At 39.7% G+C, this 19,955-nt stretch overlaps 1 protein-coding gene across 3 annotated transcripts in view; it reads right to left on the reverse strand.

Annotated features, from left to right (window-relative positions):
* The window catches only part of LOC135433727 (uncharacterized), a 127,710-nt gene that overhangs the window by 33,796 nt on the left and 73,959 nt on the right, over nt 1-19,955 (reverse strand). For all 3 annotated transcript variants that reach the window (XM_064689939.1, XM_064689938.1, XM_064689940.1), the window contains exons 4-10: nt 17,181-17,397; nt 16,906-17,042; nt 12,874-12,999; nt 5,987-6,091; nt 4,932-5,023; nt 3,307-3,543; nt 2,148-2,306 (exon numbers count right to left, since the gene is read on the reverse strand). In XM_064689939.1, coding sequence (XP_064546009.1) covers nt 2,148-2,306; nt 3,307-3,543; nt 4,932-5,023; nt 5,987-6,091; nt 12,874-12,999; nt 16,906-17,042; nt 17,181-17,397 — 1,073 coding nt within the window. The remainder of the gene's footprint in view (nt 1-2,147; nt 2,307-3,306; nt 3,544-4,931; nt 5,024-5,986; nt 6,092-12,873; nt 13,000-16,905; nt 17,043-17,180; nt 17,398-19,955) is intronic.

A 19,955-nucleotide genomic window follows, 5' to 3' on the forward strand; every position in this document is an offset into this window, starting at 1 on the left:
TGTAGAGGACAACTTTGCAGCGAACTTAATTCCGTTTTTCCTCAAACGTTGTGCACGTCGGTGTGTGTGTGTGTGTATGTGTGAGTGTGGGGTTGGGGGCGTGGCTTGTGCGCCCACTTCTTTCCATCAGGCTCGGCCTCATCGTCATCTTCAGTGTGCATTTTACGCTATATGCATTCTTGATGCGTTCCCCGTGCTGTGCATGTTTGCTTATAAGATTTCAGCTCTCGCAATTTTCCCAGCGTCCTCGACAAAATGTCAATAAATGCCCGAATGCAACTCATTAAGAGATTAAGCAACAAGGTGAAACGATTCTCTTCACCACCATCGTCAACATTCTCATCATTACCATCGTCCTCATCATGATCATCAACATCAGTTGTAATCATCGTACTGCCTGAGTAACTTTTAATTTGTGCCGTGACTTAAACTTTCAAACCTTTTTTGCAGCTGCATAAACACCAAAAAAAAAGCAACAACAACAAATATTCCAACAACAATCAAAGTTGATGTGCATGTCTCAAGAGTCAGCGAAAAGCGCAAACTTTGCCCAGCCAAATAACAACAAAAACAGAATGTGAAGTGCCAGATAAATGGCCGCAGGGCTGCTCGGGGGACGTCGTCCACTTAAATGCCATGTGGAGGTGTGGCCCGTGCGCGCAGTTTGCACTTGAGCCATTTTCGAGGCCCTTTTCATGCGGGCGTTTCTGCTTTAAAAATTTATAGCCTGATTCTAAAAGCGAACCACTAAAACTGAGCCCACGAACCAGAAAGGAGATAAGCATGGAAAGACATAGAAACTGTTGAACTAGTTCAAAAACCTGATTGGAAGCAAATGCAATAAGCTCACAGTATGGAAAATCATAATGAATTAATATAAAAGAGAACTGAGCGCAAAGCCCAAATCGCACGACGTATGTGGCCAATATTTTGCCTTTCTCTTGCGGTGAAAATTAGCATAAAAATACCAGCTCCAAGTGGGGCGAAAAGTTGGTCGAAGTTTTTATAAAAAATATCAAAAACAACGCGTACATAACGTAGTGAGCCTAAGTATAAACGGGATAAACGGGAAGACGCCGGTTCAATTCTCATCAATTTTTTTTGGAAATTTCTTTGTTTCAGTTACTTTTCACAATGAGCGTAAATTTATAAATAGGAACAGAGTTTTGTATCTGCCACATGTTTTTGTTTAGGTCCCAGGTCCGAAACCAGCTAAACTAAAATTTACAAAATGGAAAGGTCGCCAAAACCAGCATTAAAGGTTTTAATTGATGTTATATCGATGAAATAAAAGCTCCCCGACTTAGTTTATATTAATTTAACATTTTTCAAAATGTTCAAAGGAATGATTGAATAATAAATTATGTTATTTAGCTCTAAAAATGATCATTTCGTTATAAATAATAATACTAACAATAAAACTATTTTCAAAATGGTGCTATAACTACTTTTAATACAAGTGCTTGCAATGATTAAGCTTGCTCTTTAAGAATTTGTAGTGACAGCTCTCTAAAGAACTTGGCACCTAATGAGCATAGATATTTCCATTGCATAAATCACATGCATCAAAATGTTTTCAATAGGCGTGCATTTTGTATAGTCAAGCAAAAAGTTGCAAATGGCGCACACATAAATCTATTTATGTGTTCATGTGTGAGTTTGTGTGTGTGTTTGAGTCTCTATTTAAGTCTGTCTGTTGGTTGCTTTGTCTGTCTGCAGAGCAACCCAATTTCCGGTTTTTCTTAAGCATTGCGCACAATTGCAAGGCACACACAAAGCCCCATAAACAGTGTCTATGTGTCTGTGTGTGTGAGTGTATCTATGTGTAACTGAATTGGAACACATGCGCCCCAGGCCAACTGCAGTGCAGTGCACTAGAACTGCGGTCTTACACACACACACGCACGCAGACACAGGCATAGACACACACATAACACACGCTCATTAAAATGGCGCTCTGTCAGTTTGTATGTCTGACTGGGCTTGTAAATGTATTATGAGTTGTGCTCGGCTCATATTTAACTTTTTCATAAAAGAGAAATGGCGTTAAATAAATGCCTGACAAGAGCTTGAAGTCACAACGCAACACAGAACGGCACAACCGCATAAGCTGAAAAGTATGCTATGATTTCATGCATTCAACTTACCGTGACACGACACGAGGCAACCAATCGCCGCCACAATATTTGGCCAGGACGGGATCATTTGTGGAGCTGCCATCGTAAAATATCAAATGATCGCGCTCTCCAGTACAATCAGACCAGGCACGAATCGAGCGTGAGGTCTTATTAAAGCTGGCAATGGAGCTGCAAATGTGAAAAGGATTAAAGTTAGTAGAAAAATAATACAAATAAAATTGATAACAAAAAAGTTGTGTATCGAACCACGGTAGATTTATTTTTGGTTGGCAAACAACAAGCAAAAAAAATTTAAATTGCAATCAGCGCTAAATGCAAAGCAAACATTTTAATTTCAAAAATCCGGAAAAACAACTGCGAACTGCTGTCAATGCGTGGCACATTGGAGAAACTGTCAAAGTTAATAATCTGCAAAACCCAAATTGATGCAATCTAACTCGACTTTCAAATGCTCTTTTATGCGAATATGCAGTAGGTACGTCTGTTAAGTAAAACGAGATATATATTCGATATTTATAGAAATGCTGGACGGAATTATAAATTTTTTTTCGCTTTCTCTCTGTCGCAGACTCTACATCTCTAATCGGGGCTATATGTTCTAAAGATCTGCAAAAATATGTATCTGTAAATTTTTCTCTTGCCCTTCCTAACATTTGCATTGCATTTTGCAATCAATAATATTACTCATTTAGTTAATTTACCCGCATTAAAAAAGTGTACGACAATCGCGACATTTAATATACGTTTGCATGTAAAATGGGATTGAGTTATAGCCATACGGTCAGCTGTCATTTGGTTTGAGCGCCTCTCTGTCTGTTTCTATCTAATTTGAAATGCAAACATTTAATTGGAATATACAAAATACAACATTGTGCTCAACTTTTGTGTGACCTAGCCCATTGGCCGCTTATTGGGTTCACAAGTGTGAAATGGATGCGGACAATGGGACTGCGGACTGCAAGTCGGATTGCAATTTGCCAAATTGAAATTTGTCATACAAATGCGACACGGTCTTCTGGATCCACAAAATGCTAATGCTTATTTAATGTGCTCCATGCACGTTGCATAGAATTTGGTATTTCAATAGACCGAACCAAACTTCCCCCCAAGAGCCCCTGCCCCTTGTACAATGCCCTATTCTAAGCCCGCTTCCCAGTATTTTACTTACCGCTTTACTAGGGCTTTGTGCTGATTCTCCTGGCTGACGGCAATCATGGCATGCTTGCTGGTTGGAACTTCTTTCTGTCGTATGGTCCAATAGCAGGTAACATTCCTTGGATACATACCAGGATAATTTGGACTTTGCAGGCGACACTTGTTACGATAGCATTCATCGAATTGCCTTGTACAATAGGTGCCGGGTGTGACACGTCCCAATTCCAATGGCTTATCGGGCAGTCCATACCTGTAATGTAAGCCCACATACCATTAGTATACATATACATATATATATATATATGTTTATATATAGGCAAGTGTGGATGTGGGTGTGGCAAGTGTTGTTCAGTGTGTAAGTTTAGCATTTAATTTAGTTTGGCTGCCGCCTCCGCTCGGCAGTATATTTGTTTGGTATTTGGGTATTTGGGGCTTTCTGCCTGTCTGCAATTTGCATAAAATGCACCCTGGCATTTTGGGTTTTAAATCCTCATTTGGCCCAATGTTTGGCCATTGTTTGGTTTGCTAATGGTCCGTATGCCGGACACCCACAAACATTGAATTGGGTCCTCAACTGCATTTGCGAATGCATCTCTACTCGTAAATATTATTTTGCCGTGTGAATTGTGTGAAATTTGTTGAGGCGTACAAATACATTTCAATTTATATCACTATTGCCATATCCGGCACAACTGGCAGCTGGCAACTGGCGCAAACAAAGAACGCGACACATGCACGAAATTTGACACACGTCTAGGCACAAATGGATTGCAGCTTGAACCGTGTATATGGCATGCCACGTGTCCCGGCAAGGAGCTGCTGCTCATGTTTTATGCAGCACTCCAACAAAGCTGGCATTGTTCGAGCAGGTACTAGGATTTAGCCCGAGAACGGCGGCTCAGCTGCCGGAGCTGGCAGCGCGTTAAAACAAAGGCCAAACTGTCAGGCGCCACAGCAGTCTGATGACATTAACTTGCCGAGCTGTCCTCACTTTTAAAGGTCACCCCTGCACGTCACCCACCCGTAGCTTAAATGATAAATTACAGCTCTGAAAGCTGCTGGGCGCCTACACTAAATTTGGTGATTACTTTTGAGACGGAATACTATATGAGGCGACAGCAGAACTTAATGGAAGACGCTTCCAAAATAATATAATAATTTTTTTACTATTATAATGTTTCGATTCAAGTTGCAAGCAACAGACATTTAAGTAGCATTTCATTTAACTAAGAATTATTTTCTCAGTCTCAGTAAATTTTGTTTTTAAGGGCTGAGGCACAAAATAATATTTGCTTTCTTTATGTTATTAAATTATTTTTGAGCAAATAGCCTAAGTGGTTTTATTTTTTTTTAAATAATCAAGTATAACAGCAGCAAAAGCTATTGTGAAATATGTGACAAATAAGCTAATAAAATTTTTATTATATACCATGAAAAATGTTTTCAATTTTTGTTATTTATTCCCTAAAGAAAAGTGTACAAAGAAACACGAATCGTAAAAGTGTAAAGCCATAAATTCAAATTTTTAGCTAGAGGCGCCTTTTTTCTTGATCAGTTAAGGAATATTTCTGAGCTGCTTTTATTATTTTAAGTTAGTTGCAACTTAGTAATACTTTTTGATTAGTCACAGCAACTTACCTCACAACTGCATCGGACTGGCTAATAAATTTGTATCTTATGCTGAATTCAAACGGTTTCTCGTCCCGTATATTGCGTGGCGGATGAAATACCTGCGAAATTGGCAAAAAAGAGGAAAAATTAAAAAGGCTACCAAAAAATGCACATGTTTTGTAAGATTTGCAATGCAATTCTGTCGCTTGCCGAAAGGAGCTGAAAATTGACTGAGCAAATAAAAGTATATAGATATATGCGTGGGAAACGATGCCGAATGCAACAGGAAACGGTGCGCTGTCAGTCAGCTGCTCGATTGTATGTGGCAATACAAAAGGACATCGACACACACACAGTCTGACATAGGGGGAGAGATGCATTGAAATATTTATTTGTCGAAAAGTGAGCGACAGCTGCCAAGACAAAGAACGATCAGGCGAACTCTTGCAATTCAGTCTGGCAAGGACTTGGGTGGAAGCTTGCCGCTGCCGTTTTCTGAAAAATTGTCAGTTGCACACGCAATTTTCTTTTAATTATGCAATCTGCAATCTGCGCCGCCGACCATGTCAACTCATCGTCACTTGAAGCATTTTGTTGCACTCTCAGAGTGCGAGCTGGCGGCCAAGCGGGGATCCGATTGGCGCATGAATTTTTATTAATTTTCATAATTTATGCGCCTGCGAACTCTGCAACCTGTCCAGAGTTCTTGTCCATTTGTTTTTATGGCCGCACGTTTATTTAAATATTAATCAAAAAGTGGCAATGGCTGCTCAAGTAAACATTACGCATACGTCGCGTATCCGCAAAAGTTGTTCAATTTAAAATTAAAAACAGGAAACAAGTGTATGTCGATTGACCGAATTCTGTATTCGCTTTCGAAAATTGTTCTCTTTTAACTGAATTTAAAAAAAAAAACTCTTTCTTTTTCGTTTCTATTTGTACCATGTGTAAAATAAACTTTAAAGAGTTGGCTCTTCCAATATTATGTCACATGAAGCCAAGCAAAGAATAACATCAACTGAATGTTTGCAATAAGTGAAATCTACTCTCACATGTTTGCCTGGAGCCTGTCCTTCACTTACCTTCACCGAAGCTGTCACCGTGGATGTTTCGCTGAAGTATAATTGCGGTCCGGTGGCCTTGCCGCACCAGGAGCCGCCCGTGAATGGTCGCCCCAGTTCGCTGAGCTGCCAAGTAAATAAATAAAATTTAATTAATTAAAAATCAAGCTTATTTCGCACAGAGAATGTTGTTAAGGCAATTCACCAACAGTCTTTTTTTTCTGCTGTTGTTTTTTTTTTTTATTTTGACACATTTTAAAGCTCACGCATGCAAATGTGGGTTAAGTTGCACTCAATTTTTTACATCGGTTTTATTAAGGGATACGGATTCATATATATGTGTATGTATATATAGCAAGTGAAAAATAAATAAATGCACGGAAGCTGCAATCCATCGCGAACCGAATCCCAGACCGTATGCCAATCCCATCCAATTTCAAATATAACCTGCCCAGCCCAGGCCAATCCAGACCAGACCAGGTTGCTGGCATGGGTAATGGATTATGACTGTTGTATAAATTTTTATTTGTTGGCGCCATTTGCCGGCTTGTGCGCTCAATATTTGATTGTTTTCCTTTCGCAACGGCCACTGCAGCTGGCAGCTAGAAGAATGGACGCTGCAAAAAAGTGTAGCATACATTTGTGGGCCAAGCGCCAATTTCAACTTGTGTTAAAAACTGTTGGCAATGGCCAAAGGTGCAGCAAACTGAAACAGCAGCCAACTTGATTGTACTATACTAAACCAGAAACAAATGCCTAGGAAAAGATCCAACTATAAGCATTATTTCATTAATTCATATGAATAGATCATAACCATAAGTCCATTAAATCAATAAATAATTGTTATCATATTAAAATAGATCGCTTGATGGACTCGATCTATTAAATATATAAATAAATAAATGAAGCTTTCATTTATAACAGAGCTAAATATCTTGCGAGTTTTTTTTAGCTTAAGGCTTTGAAGACTGTGGAGCACTATAACAATTTGTGGGATCATGCCGCCTATTGGCGAATTAATGAAAATATTCCATATGTGTACACACTCTTAAAACTGTATCTTTAAACATATGTTTTTATTTAACCATTAAGGCATTTTTTCTAAATTTAAAAATTTTTTATGAAAGGAGAAATTATAATGAGTTTTGCAAATGATTAGCATTGAGTACCTGGCATTTATTTAAAGCAGGGAGAACCTCTAAGCTGAACCATGCATTATTTGATGTGTGGACCTTGTTCTGAACTCATTTAGAGTTTGCGTTTAATATTAAATTTTATGAAAATTATTATATTATGATAAATATGAAATGCTTTATGAGTGTGCTCTCTTTTGCTCGCCAGCCTCTTGACTTACTTAAAAGCAATCTATCTATTTGCTAGCTTTTCATAGTATCAAAAGTTACACTTTATAGTTAGTGATTCAACAATATACCCCAATTGAGTGCTGCCTCTGTATGGGGTATGCAAAAGAAAAATAAGCAGACCTGGCAAATTGACATTCATAGGCATTGCCGTAATGTCGCTAATAGCAGCCAAGAATGGCTAACCACATCGTCAATAGAATAGGCGGTACGAAGGCAATGGCAACTTGTATTTTTTTTCCCACTGGTCGGTCCATGGGTCAGTTTGCCCGTCAGGCCAATAGAAGGCAGCAGGCAGCATGCAGCTCATTTACACAGTGCCTATAGCTGCTCAATTGGCAATGTTTATGAATGGTGGAGGAGGGGGCTGGGGTTCCAATTGATTAAGTTTTTAGTTAATGGGTTATTTGACCGGACAGGTCTATGTGCCTGCCACTGGCCAGCAGTGCAGCAGCAGGGCTGCGGTTGCTGCTGCCATTGATTCTACTCCTTCTGCCGTCCTTTTGCCATGCCCCAACTCAAACAACAATTTTTGCTGTAATTGCAAGTCGCCATCTATGTCGTTCATTCCAGAGCTCTGGCCAATATTTGTAACTGGTTAGAGTTGCAATTCACTGCTGTCATATGAAATGGGCTTCACCAGCAACAGCAGCAGTAGGAGCAGGAGTAGAAGCTGCAGCAGGCATCCGCCAACAGGCCCGACTGCCTGGCATAATGGTAATTTTCTGATTTCGATTTTGTGTAAATTCATTGCAAACTGTGTGGCCTCTCTTTCGCTCTCCTCTCACTATCTCCCTCTCTTTCCCTGCCTGTTTTTGTTATTTGCCCCTTAGCACTGGCTGGACTCTATCCTTCTCATCATGATCATCATTATCATCATCATTAGCATGGCTATTATCATCAACATCGTTGGGTCCATTGTGTGCAGTGGAGCGTTATTAGCATCGACTTCATAACGAATTATTGGAATTTTGGTTTTGTCGCTCGTGTCTCAACTTGGTTTGCTTTGCATTTCGTTTTTCATTTTTCCCCTTTATCGATTTTTTTTTCGTTTGGCTTGTTTTTTTCGTTTTGTTTGATTAGGTGTTGGTTTTAAATTGATTGAATTATTATTGTGGTCGGTGGGAGAAGCTGGCAAGCTTTTGGACACGAGCTGTTGACTTTGCGTACAGGTTGACCTTTGAAGTTATTTTATGTCGACCCAACGCTGTTCACATGCGTTATTGAAACTTTTCTGGCATGTTTAACTTTCGAAAATTAAAGGAAATTCGAGAGTTTAACGTGTCTTGAACGAAACAACTTGCCTACATTTAAAATATATTTAAACAAAATACATAAATTAATGTAAATTCATAAATCGTGTATAGCATTTGATTAATTATCTATCAACGATTCGTGAAAGAATCGTTTTTTACCTATTTTAAATAATTGCTCAGGCTTTTAAGTTATTCAACTTTCTGTTGGTTTAAAAATCCATTTTGTAATTTCTTTTGCACAATGCATTAATGTTAGTTGTGAAAGCGTTGTACACAATCAACCTTTAGCTGATTAAACTTGGCTCAATTCAGTCTGACGGCACAACATTATACTACCTGCCATTGTTCGCCAGCTCGCATCAGCAGCCAGCGGCAGAGCCGCATAATTTAAACAATAGCCGATAAAAAGTTTTATCTGCACAGTTGTTGGGTGTCGACGTCGTCGCTTCATAATCTGCCGACAATAAACAAAAGCCCCAAACAGAGATGCCTTCAATGGATGCATCCTGTGCACCGTTGTTTCTCGTTCTCCACCCGCTCGCTAGTCGCTCGCATGTATTGCAGGTTTAATTGTGAAACAATTTAAGCGCATAATGACACATTCGCTCCACTGTAATTCACCCACACACACACACACACACACATACAACTTGCAAACTGTCTGAACTTCTGTTTGATTTACTGTAATTTAAAACATTTGCCACAGTTTTTTACATCGCTGCTATTAAAAAATCATTAAATATAAATTATGGACCAAGCCGAAGCTTTTCATTTGCAATTCAATGCGCTGCTGAATAAATAAATAATACATATATATAAAATATAAAATAAAATGAAACAAGAGCTGTGCACTTGAAGGCTCACTTAAAGATACTCTGCAACCGGCCAAGTCAACAGGGCTTATATCAATGTTGTATCAGTTTTATAGTTTTGCCAGCTCTTGACAGTTTTTTTCATTAAATCATGAAATGAATCCTGCATCACTTTGTTAAACGTTTTCTTGAATGGAAAATATCCGTTTAAGCTTATTCATTTTACAGGGTATAAGACACAGAAAAACTTGCAAACCTTTTGCGATTTTTTTGTATTTTTCGGCTATGACTCGTAAATTTACGACACAAACAAATGCCGCTGGGGCAGCAGTGAAAAGCATGTCCAAGAAGTTTGCCCAGTTGAATTATGAGCTTGTCTATGGCACACACACAACTACTCGCATAGACGTGTATATGCGCGCATACATATTTATAGATAGAAGAGCTTAAACTGCCATTGACAAACTGGCATGTTGTTTTTGTTGCTGTTGCTTTTGCTGTTGTCTTTGCCAAGCAGAAGGACTCAGGACCCAGGGCACACCATGAAGACTAAGCGGATGTTATGATTGTCAAATATTGAGTCATTTACTCAAGCTGTCCTGGCCTGGGCAAAGGACAACGTGGCCGGATAGCAGCCTGTGCCTTCTTGTTGCTCTGCTTGCTCTGGCTATTGTTGTTCTTGTTGTTGTTGTTGATTTAGGTTAATACGTTTATGCATAAACTTTGTTATTTATGATTAACAATATTAGCAAATAAACAATGCAGCAGCAACGTGGCCACCGCCAGTTGGTCAAGTTTAAAGCTGGTGATGTTGCAAAAAGTGCTGATAAATTATTCAAAATAATCCAGAGAAAAGGTCGCACTAAGGGCACTGCCTCTTGCAATATGCATGAGTCAAACTGTCTAACTAAATTGAATAACTGATTAAACTGTTACTTGGCAGCTCCAACTCTCTCACACACACACACGCTGTGGAAAACTTTGTGCGGCTGTTTGCCACTCATAGGTATATATATATATATATATATTACAGAAATCACATAGGTAGATTGGTATAAATATGAGACGGTCAAGAATTTATGTGGCCAGGCCATGACACGAATAATTTATAAAGGAAACCAAACGAAAAAACTGAAAAAATAACTGGGCATAAAAAACTGAAACCGCGTCAGCAGTTAAAAATGTTTGCCTTAAATAAATAAAAACAGGCGCCAGAGCGCGGCAGCTACGATAAACCCCGGAACGAAACAGGAGAATGACAACAAAAACCTGCGGTTAGTTACGAGTTTATAAAACTGCAACAGGGTTCGCGTATATGCGGCAAAAAAATTGCAAATATTTAACTGCATTTTAAAACCCAAACTTGCATGCAAAAACGCCCAGTTTCCATCAGTTGAACGTAACCATTCCTCGAAAACCCAACCCATTTCTATTCCAGCCGCAGTTTTCCGTACATACATATGTCAAGTGCCAAATGAAACCTCAACAGACGAGCGAGCCGAGAGAGACAGGCGGAAGGACGAACGGGGAACGTACGGTCCAGCCGAGGGGCAGCAGACAACTGACTGGACAGCAGCTGGGTTGGCATAGCCAGGCCCATCTGGATGAGCTGGACAGCACCACAAAATGTCAGCGCACGCCCCACGTTTCTTCAAAATTTATTGTCACAAAGGCAAACGGGGGGCGTGGCTGGCAGCAAAAACTGCAGCATCACTCGCCGGCGCTAAACTAATAAAGGACACTCTCGGCTTTGGGGAACAGAAAGTCCGTGGAGTAAAGGCTGGCAGAGTTCACTTTCAATTGGAGAGCGCAATGAAAGCAATAAGAATCAAACAATACACATGTTAGCATGTTGGCAAAAAAGAATAAAAATACGAAAGGGGAACTATAAAAGATAATGTCAGCTAAATAAAAGGGAAACCTTTATGAATTATGTCGAAAAATCCTTGTTCGCTAGAAAAACACGAGCAAAAAATATAAAGTACGCTTTTCCACTCAAGTTTAAATGTTATATCCATTAAAGCCAACAATTTTATACTAAAAATATACAGAAATTTGTCTTGGTTTGTTATTTAAACAAAAATAATTCATAGCTTAAGGCATTGTTTCTTTTAAAGAGAGCACGTAATATGTTTTTATTCATAGCCAAAGGAATCAGGAATTCGTTTAGTATTAAAACTCGTTTGAGTAGCGTATTAAATTTGCTCAGTTCGCCAGAAAGTAATTATACCTAAGGTATTACTTGAAAGCAGCTGTCCTTTGTGTGATCTCTTGCCCCAAAATGGAAAAACGCTTTGCTCTGCAATTCAACACTTTGCCCTTTTGCCCAAATTGTTTCATTGGTCCGTGGCGCCACCACAGCCCGCAGTTCGCACAACTTAAGCTATAAAATTATTGGAAAGGTAGCTTAAGGTAACGAAAAGAGCATGCAAAGCGAACGGCATATATATATATATATATATATCAATGTTTATGTAGGTATATCGAATCGGGCTACACAACTGCACACCCAACTTTATCCAACCAATGAGTATGTCCCCTCAAATGGCAGCAAAACTCCATTTAATGTAATGCAGCACAATCAGATTATAAAAGTACACACAGAAACACACACACACACATACATACTGTTTTGTATGGTTTAGGATTTTATTGCACAAGTATATACAATTGTACAAGTGTACATTTGGACATATTGCACAAGTCAATTACGGGGATTTGGTATATTTTATTTGGGCCGGGCTTTAGTTTTATTTTAACCCCCTCTCCAAACTCCATTTACTCAGACTGGGGCCGGGCACAGAGCCGAATGTCTCGACAAAGTAGCAATGTCAACAACATGGAGCCGCAAAAGTTGTGATAAAAATATATATGTATGTTAAATAGTTTGCTGTTCTTTTATTTTCACCCCCCTTTCGCCGATGGCGACAGCGACAACAGTGAACAGCACTCGAACTTCAAGCTGCGGGCAGAACAGGACATGAACACAGCAATGGTATAAAGTACAAGCACACACACAGATCCAAACACACACACACCCAAATGCACAGTCAGGCGCACAATTCAATTCAATTTGCTGGGCTAATGTGGCATTTGTCAACAGAACCAACAGAAAATTACAGAATTACTCGGACATTGATTGAATCGAACGGCTCGACGAAGCTCGTAGCACGAGCCAAACGTCGACGACGACGACGCATCAGGGGCACAGCCCCATGAACGAAGCTGCACTGCATCCAATTCTCCTGTTCGCTTGCCTGTGTGTGTGTGTGTGAGTGAGTGTGTGCTCTGGCATAAAATTATAGTTGAGCACAAGTTCAATAGCGACAGCAAATGGAGTGCAAGTTACAACATCCACTTGGACGAGACTGGCCGCAGGACCGAGAGGAGCTGGGGCTGAAGGAGGTGGTGCTGGAGCGGCACTTGCTGCGCTTACGTAATATTCAATTCAAATTTTAATAAATTAAATTTGCACTCACCTGCATGAAACCCTCGGGACAGCCGGGCAGCTCACCGGTTGGACTCAGATTCGTTTCATAGCCATCCACATCCGTATCAACCATCCCCTCATCGAAGCGGCCCACCGTAAAGCCATCAAATATGATCTGTGAATGGATGGAGAAATATTTATTTTAGTAGCCGATATGAAAATGCCCTACAAAATTGGTCCAATAAATACTTTGGCCTTTAAATAAAGAAATATTTACAAAAAAAATGCTTCAGTAAAAACATTTTACATTTTGCAGAACCTCCCAACAGCCAAAAGAAAATATTAGAATACCAGATCTAGAACAGTTCTAAGGATTTTTAGCGAAAATATAGCACTTCCTGCAGAGATTTTCAGTCTATCTATACAGGGTATTCGAGATATATTTTATGTTAGTTTAGTTTTATGTACGTTAAAGTTATGCAAATGAAATTCAATTGCGAAAAGGGAACCTTAACCACGCCCACACCACACTGGCCTCTGTTTGCATATTAGATTGGCCATAAAAAAGACAACACACAGCAGGCGGCAAAGAGCGCACCGAAAGTGTAGCAAGGTCAGGGCGTATCTGGGTAGGAATCATCGAGAAAAAATGAGAGGAAAACAAAAATACAAATATAAGACGAGAGCTAAGGCAAAGCGTCAAGTGTCTGTTGCTATACATAAGACATACATGTGTATGTAGATAAATTTTAATAAAATATGCAAATAAACTTGCGTGTGCTTGGCATTTGCCAAATTGCAAACAAAACTCTTAAAAAGGGTTGAACTTTCTGAGGCTTTATACATTTTTTAACACCTACCACATAAACAGTCACAAACAGCAAATATAACGAAATACGATTTTAATTTCGAATATTAAACCAACGTAGGAACGTGCTGGTCCAACCTGCCAGCATCTTCTTCACAAGAATCATGCTGACCACCGCCGCAGACTGGACAACTTTGCAAGTTTCCCTAACACCTGGACACTACAACTCTCTCTTGGACAAGTAATTTATGTGTTTCTCTTTTATAGAGTTTTGCATGTTAAATGAAAGTTGCGGCAAACTTGTTGCCACATGCAACGCTTGTAAGTGTGCAACGGGCTTATTGCTGTTCATTTTACAGGTCGGCTGCTTCAGGTTGAATACGCACTCGCCACTGGACAGGTCCAAAGAGAAGCTATAATTATTATCTTTTTATGTAGATTGCACTTAAATACGAAATAAGACCTTCCACAGCCTTATCTGCTGGCGCCCAAAAGTTCATAATTTTCGTCAAATGCAAATACCAGAAAATACCCTCTAGCCAGTTCCGAAGTTAAACACCCTTCAAACACCCTAATTCACATACGCATACAACCACATTCGTCGAAGAGAGAGTAAGATCCAATTATCTGCATAATTAAAGTTAACTTCATTTAGAAGTCGTTAAAAAATTATTTAAAAATGCATTGTTCATTACTTGAATTCATGAGATTCGCATAGAAAGGTGGCATTTACTAGAGCAGATTTGCGAGTGACGGAAAAGAACAAAGACACTGAGAGAATGAAAAAATAAAGCTATTTCCGCATATTTTCAAGCAAAATGTTAAATATTTGATATTTTGGTATATTACAAAATGCAATAAAAATCAAATATATGCAAAATGATTTTTACTAAAACAAAACAAAATGGCACCTCGTTTCCTCATTTTGTGTGTAATCAACGAAGAAAAATACTTGCAAAATACTCAATTATTTACTGCGTAATAAAAAGCAAGAAAAAAAGATCACTTTTAAATGAGAAAATCGCTTGCAAAACAAGTGATAAAAAATCTCGATTCCAATGCATAAACAAATATAAAGAGCGCATTTAAAACACTGTAAAAAAATGAGGCAAACAAACAAAATAAAATGGAAATGGAATATAAAAATATTATTCAGCTATGTGAATTTTATATGAAAATATCTGTTGATTTATGTGGCTGGGAAAATTCGCATGGCTTTTATTGCTAGCAATTTAATATTGCTGCATGCTAAAAATGTGAAATACTGAGAAATACGAGAAATTTTGCCGGCAGCATTTACCGTTTTTTTCTATCAAGTACGAGCTTTAAGTCCCCTCCCCTCCCACCACCCCTGCTCGACAATATTTGAATCCATCAAGGGTGTGAAAAATGCGCGCAGCTTGTGGCGCAAATTACAGAGTGCAACTTCAGGATATTTGATTAAAGCATAAAAAATTGAAAAACGCATCATGCCAGCAGTTTGGGGGCCAAGTTATTTCCATTAAAAATTAGCCGCGGGTAAAGTTGCAGCGATACGGACTTGGGGAGGGATTGAGAAGGATGTTACCTAGGGTAATTTAAACTTTTGCTCTCTCGCTGGGAAACACACACCGACAATCATCAATCAATATGTACAGCAGGACATGCTGACAGACAAGCGGATTGCGAAGCCCAGGACGATGTTGTCCCCTAAACCGGCGCGTAACATTATTATTTCAAGCCATTTCCCACGTAGACACACACACAGCAGGGTAAAGGCAGTGGGTGGGGTTAACTGGATAAAGTGAAAGCCAAGCACATGATTTATATGCATTGCGAGCAGAATCTGCCACGTTTATCAGCGTGGTCCACAAATGCGGAAACACAAAATAAAAGTTATAACTTATGCATGACAGATTTGGTGCAAGGTGCAAAGCTGCCGAAGCAGCCAACAATTTTGCATATATCATTTTATAAAGCAGAGCCAATGCCAATGCTCGGGATTACGCAGAGGATTGGGTACTCTAGCAGCAAACGATTCAGTTCGTTGTCGTCATCGTTGTCTGTCCTATTTACAGGCTTGCCAACTGGGCCCACCCCGTTCAATCCAAGTCTCTCAGCCAAGTCTCCCGCCACAAACTTTTACTCGATTTGCCCGGCTCAACGTCTGCCTCGCTGCTAACTGCTCATTGCGCTGTTACGCAAATTGCATGGAAATCAATTATTTTGGAAATTGAAATTGACGTTTTTCTGACAGTTCGCCAAAAATGTTTTGAAGCGTGTCTAATTTTATTGTCAACATTTATGCCGTTGCCTCATAGCGTTTTAAAGCCAAGATTGTGCTTTAAGCAAAAAGCGCCCGCTTTCGCCAAATAACTAACTACGCGCCTTTGGGCCCAATTGAGCACGCACATAAACTCGGAGTACTGAAAATGGCAGACATCCATCATGGTGTAAAAGAAATAAAAACGCACAGCGAAAAAATGATTTCAGAAGCCAGCGAATCTTGAATACACTGAACGCTAATGGAGCTAGTACTCTCTTGGATAAAATAATAATTAACTTTAGTAATAGTAAGATTTTATATGATTATAGGGATAGTATTTTAAGGAGAATATTAGATTTTAAACTTGTATTGTTAATTTTTAAAATGGCTATACTTAGGAAGAATTTCTATCTAATAAGAATTAATGAATGAATGAATCTGTTATGGTGCCAATGCTAATGAAATATTTCTATCTCCAACAAAACAAAAGAAAAAACATTGCTTACATAATCCAGTTCATAGCTTTAGAGCTTCATGCCCGAACCTAAATTTTCAGGATTTTCATCTTTTGTTGTTTAAATACAAATTACTCAAAATATAAATTAAAGCTTTTGAAAAATATATTCTGATATATATGTGAATAAACATGCTCGATGTTAGAGTATTATGCCTCAGGCCCAATGTCATCTACCATAATCGTATGTATTCATCTACTTTCGTTCTTCAAGCTGCGGTTTACCCAAATATTTCACAGTGCATTTTTGCGTGACGGTGTCACAGTATATGGGAGATAACACGTCGACTGTCCCGTTGCAGTTTCGGTGCGTATGTCTGCATATACGGATACACATCTACATATCTTTATGTGTACCATGCAGTTTTATGTCGCCGGCACAGCCAGCTAATCCTTGACCTATGGCCGGACAAACACTAAAGAGCTGGAGCCGGCGCCGGCGCCACCGCTAGCTAGCATCCCCTCTCCACCCCCTTTTTTAATAAACATATTTACGCACAAAATGTTGACTCACCTGGACTATGTCGCCTTGATCATGGCCAGACGCGGTGAATGTCAGGTGGCACAGGAACGGCAATTTATTCCACTGTGGTGTTGGCACTTTTATGGCATAGGTGCGTCCAATATCACCATAATATGTCCGATTGCAGACTGTTGGTGTGTATTCCAGCCAGATAAAGAAGTGGATATATATGCCAGCCAGATAAAGAAGTGGATATATGTAAAGATGTATATAAGAAAGTATGTGAACAGCTGTTGCTGCTTGCACTTTGCACATGTCACACTCACCAGAGCAGTGCTTGGGCTCATCACTGCCATCGGCACAGTCGCTGCGTCCATCGCAGTATTTGTCCAGTGGCACGCAGATGTTGCCACTGTTTCCACTGCCCTTGCATGAGAATTCCGAGACGCGACAGGCGAGGCACAGGCTCAATGTGGCCAGTAGGAGCAGCAATAATAGCTGCCAGGGATGGCTGGGATTGTCTTTCTGACGTGAACTGAGCATCTGCCAGAAACGAGAAGAGTTCGTTAAATTATCTTTAAATTGTAAGCACTATAAAATTGTAAGCAATTTTAATTAAGATCCTTTTTTTATTGCAAAATTTTATAAATACAATATTCCACATTTTGAGAGCCTTTCAAACACAACTGATATTATTTATCCTTAATTCTTGTCATATAGGTTATTTATTGTAGTTAAAATACGGTCGCATAATGCATAAACAAGTGTTTGTATTGTTGAAAATAGTTTTTAAAAAGTTTTTTTCATTAAGTTGAAAAAATGTATGTGTGTGCATATTTAAATGTAGCTCAAGTGGTAAATGGTAGCTGTGTGTTGTGCATTTTACAGATGTTTAGAAATTTCTAAAATGTTTTCACAGAGTTTTTGTTTTATAATTACAATCTCCATTGAATCTAATGTGCTCAACCCTTAACGCATAGCGTGTAAGTGAAAACTTTCGACATAAAAGGCAGAGCAGCAAATATCCCCTTACCCGGGACCCTCAAATGTGCAAAGCTTTGCTTTTCATAGCTCTCAGCTGTCTTACCCTTTAGTTGTTGTTTCTGCTGTTGTTGTGCCTTTGGTTATTGTTGTTTGTTGTCTGGCTAAAACCGTGCAGACATTTGAACGTAACTACTTCAAGTTTTATGTTGCCGTCAACCTTTTTTTTCCAGTGCTAAGCACACACACACACACACACATTTTATGGGGCATACGTGGGTCTGGGCATATTGAAAACTCAGCATTGTTATGACTTTGAAACTGGGGGCGTGGCAAGATGTAGTGGAACGAAGAAAAAAGAGCATGGAGCGTTGCCCGTCCAGGTAAATGGCAGGTGCAAAAACCGTTATCGGTAGCCGGTTATCGTGGATGGGGCAAAAGTTCTTAAAGCGCACTTGATTGCTCAAATCCTTTGTGTATCCTTTTAAGCCTTTTGTTTTCCATTATGCGCCGGAAGTGTTGTAAACACTTAAAAAAAAGGCAGAAAAATAAAACACGAATCCAGCTACGGCCTGGAAACAATAACAACAACTTCTGCAGACTAGCAAAGAAGTCGCAAGCCATATCCCTAACCCCCTATGCCCCGACTGGCCGGTGAGGAAGGACAACATGCCGAGACAGCAGTCAGCGGGAAGCCGTCGCCCGTCGCCTTGGCTCTATGTAAATTTGACGACAGTCTTAATAAAAATAAAAGAAGGCACGGAAATAAAGCATAATAATGTGTGATGACAATCACAACTCAGCCAAAGGGGAAAACCGGCATTGTGCGGAAGGTGCGTGTCGAATGGGAAAGCACTCATAACGCTTGGATTGCCCTACCCAGAAGCCCGAAGTGGGTTTCCCCTGGCCTGTCAATATGCTTCCCGCTTGAGTTATGTTATAATTGTGTGTGTGTGTGTGTTGGGGAATATTTTGCATGCGCGTAAGTGAGGAGTTGCGGCATGGAGCACTTTAAGTCACCAAGCCAATGCCCCGAGTGCCGTCCAGGGAATGCAGCTCTGCAAGGGAGTTGACGTTGACAACAGAAACCTGAAAGTGGCCAACATGGAATGTCAAAAGAGGGCTGAGATGATTAGTTCGGGGCACCAGAGAATTTACAAGAAAATTTATTAAACAATATAACATCAAGAGCTGCTACACGAGCACAGCAAGTGCAGAGGGAATTGAGGGAAAACATGTGCTCGGAGACAAAAGAGAATAAATAAAGCAACGGTTTAAGCTAAGAGTATGGCTAAATTTAATAATGTTTGGCTTTCAGCCAACCATTCCTTAAAAGCCCAACCTATAGGAAACCTTACCACAGAGCAGCACAGATAAATGTGGAATTATATAAATTAAACTTGTATAATTCGAATATTGTAGATATTTAATAATCTTCAATTTGTCCGCATATACAGGTAACTGAAATGATGAATGCAATTGACGGAGTAACGATTAATTTGTAAGCTTTTGATATCAGCAGATATCTGCCAATAATAATCCAGACTTCCGCTCGGGCAATTTCGAGCTACATTAGCTCCGCCCAACTGCTCGGGCTTATGTCGCATAGCCTCTATACCATAAATGGGCAAAATGGAGAGAAGTCAGAGTGGCACTGTCAGTGGTGCCTTCGTTGGTAATCCAATCAATGCACTCTCATGCCTCGACACAATCAAATTCTAGTTACCAAACTGGAGTCTTTGCGAGATATGCGTGGCACAATTAGAGAGCACGTAGACCAAAAGGGAAATGCAAAAAAAAAAATACTTAGCTAAAGGAGAATATGCGGACACACATGCTCATAGCGAGGAGCTGAGACCACAGCCAGAACCAGAAGCAGAACCAGGACAATGACAATGACGAGCTGCCGAGCAAACTGGCAAACTAGCTGAGTGGCAGGCAAGCAGGCAGGCAGAGGCAGCTAACATTTGCCACAATTGACAAAGAATTTATGCGATGCTTATAAAAGGCTTATGGGGTAAGTCCTTTCACCCAGACAGGCACACACACACACACACATACGCATACACACTCGCACACATGTATGCTGGAAATGCGAGTAGAGACGAAAGAGAATTTCA

The sequence above is a fragment of the Drosophila montana genome, unplaced genomic scaffold (genome assembly GCF_035044405.1).
Source record: "Drosophila montana isolate Dmon_TW-CO22-7 unplaced genomic scaffold, ASM3504440v1 contig_3218_1, whole genome shotgun sequence".
Classification (NCBI taxonomy): Eukaryota; Metazoa; Arthropoda; class Insecta; order Diptera; family Drosophilidae; genus Drosophila; species Drosophila montana.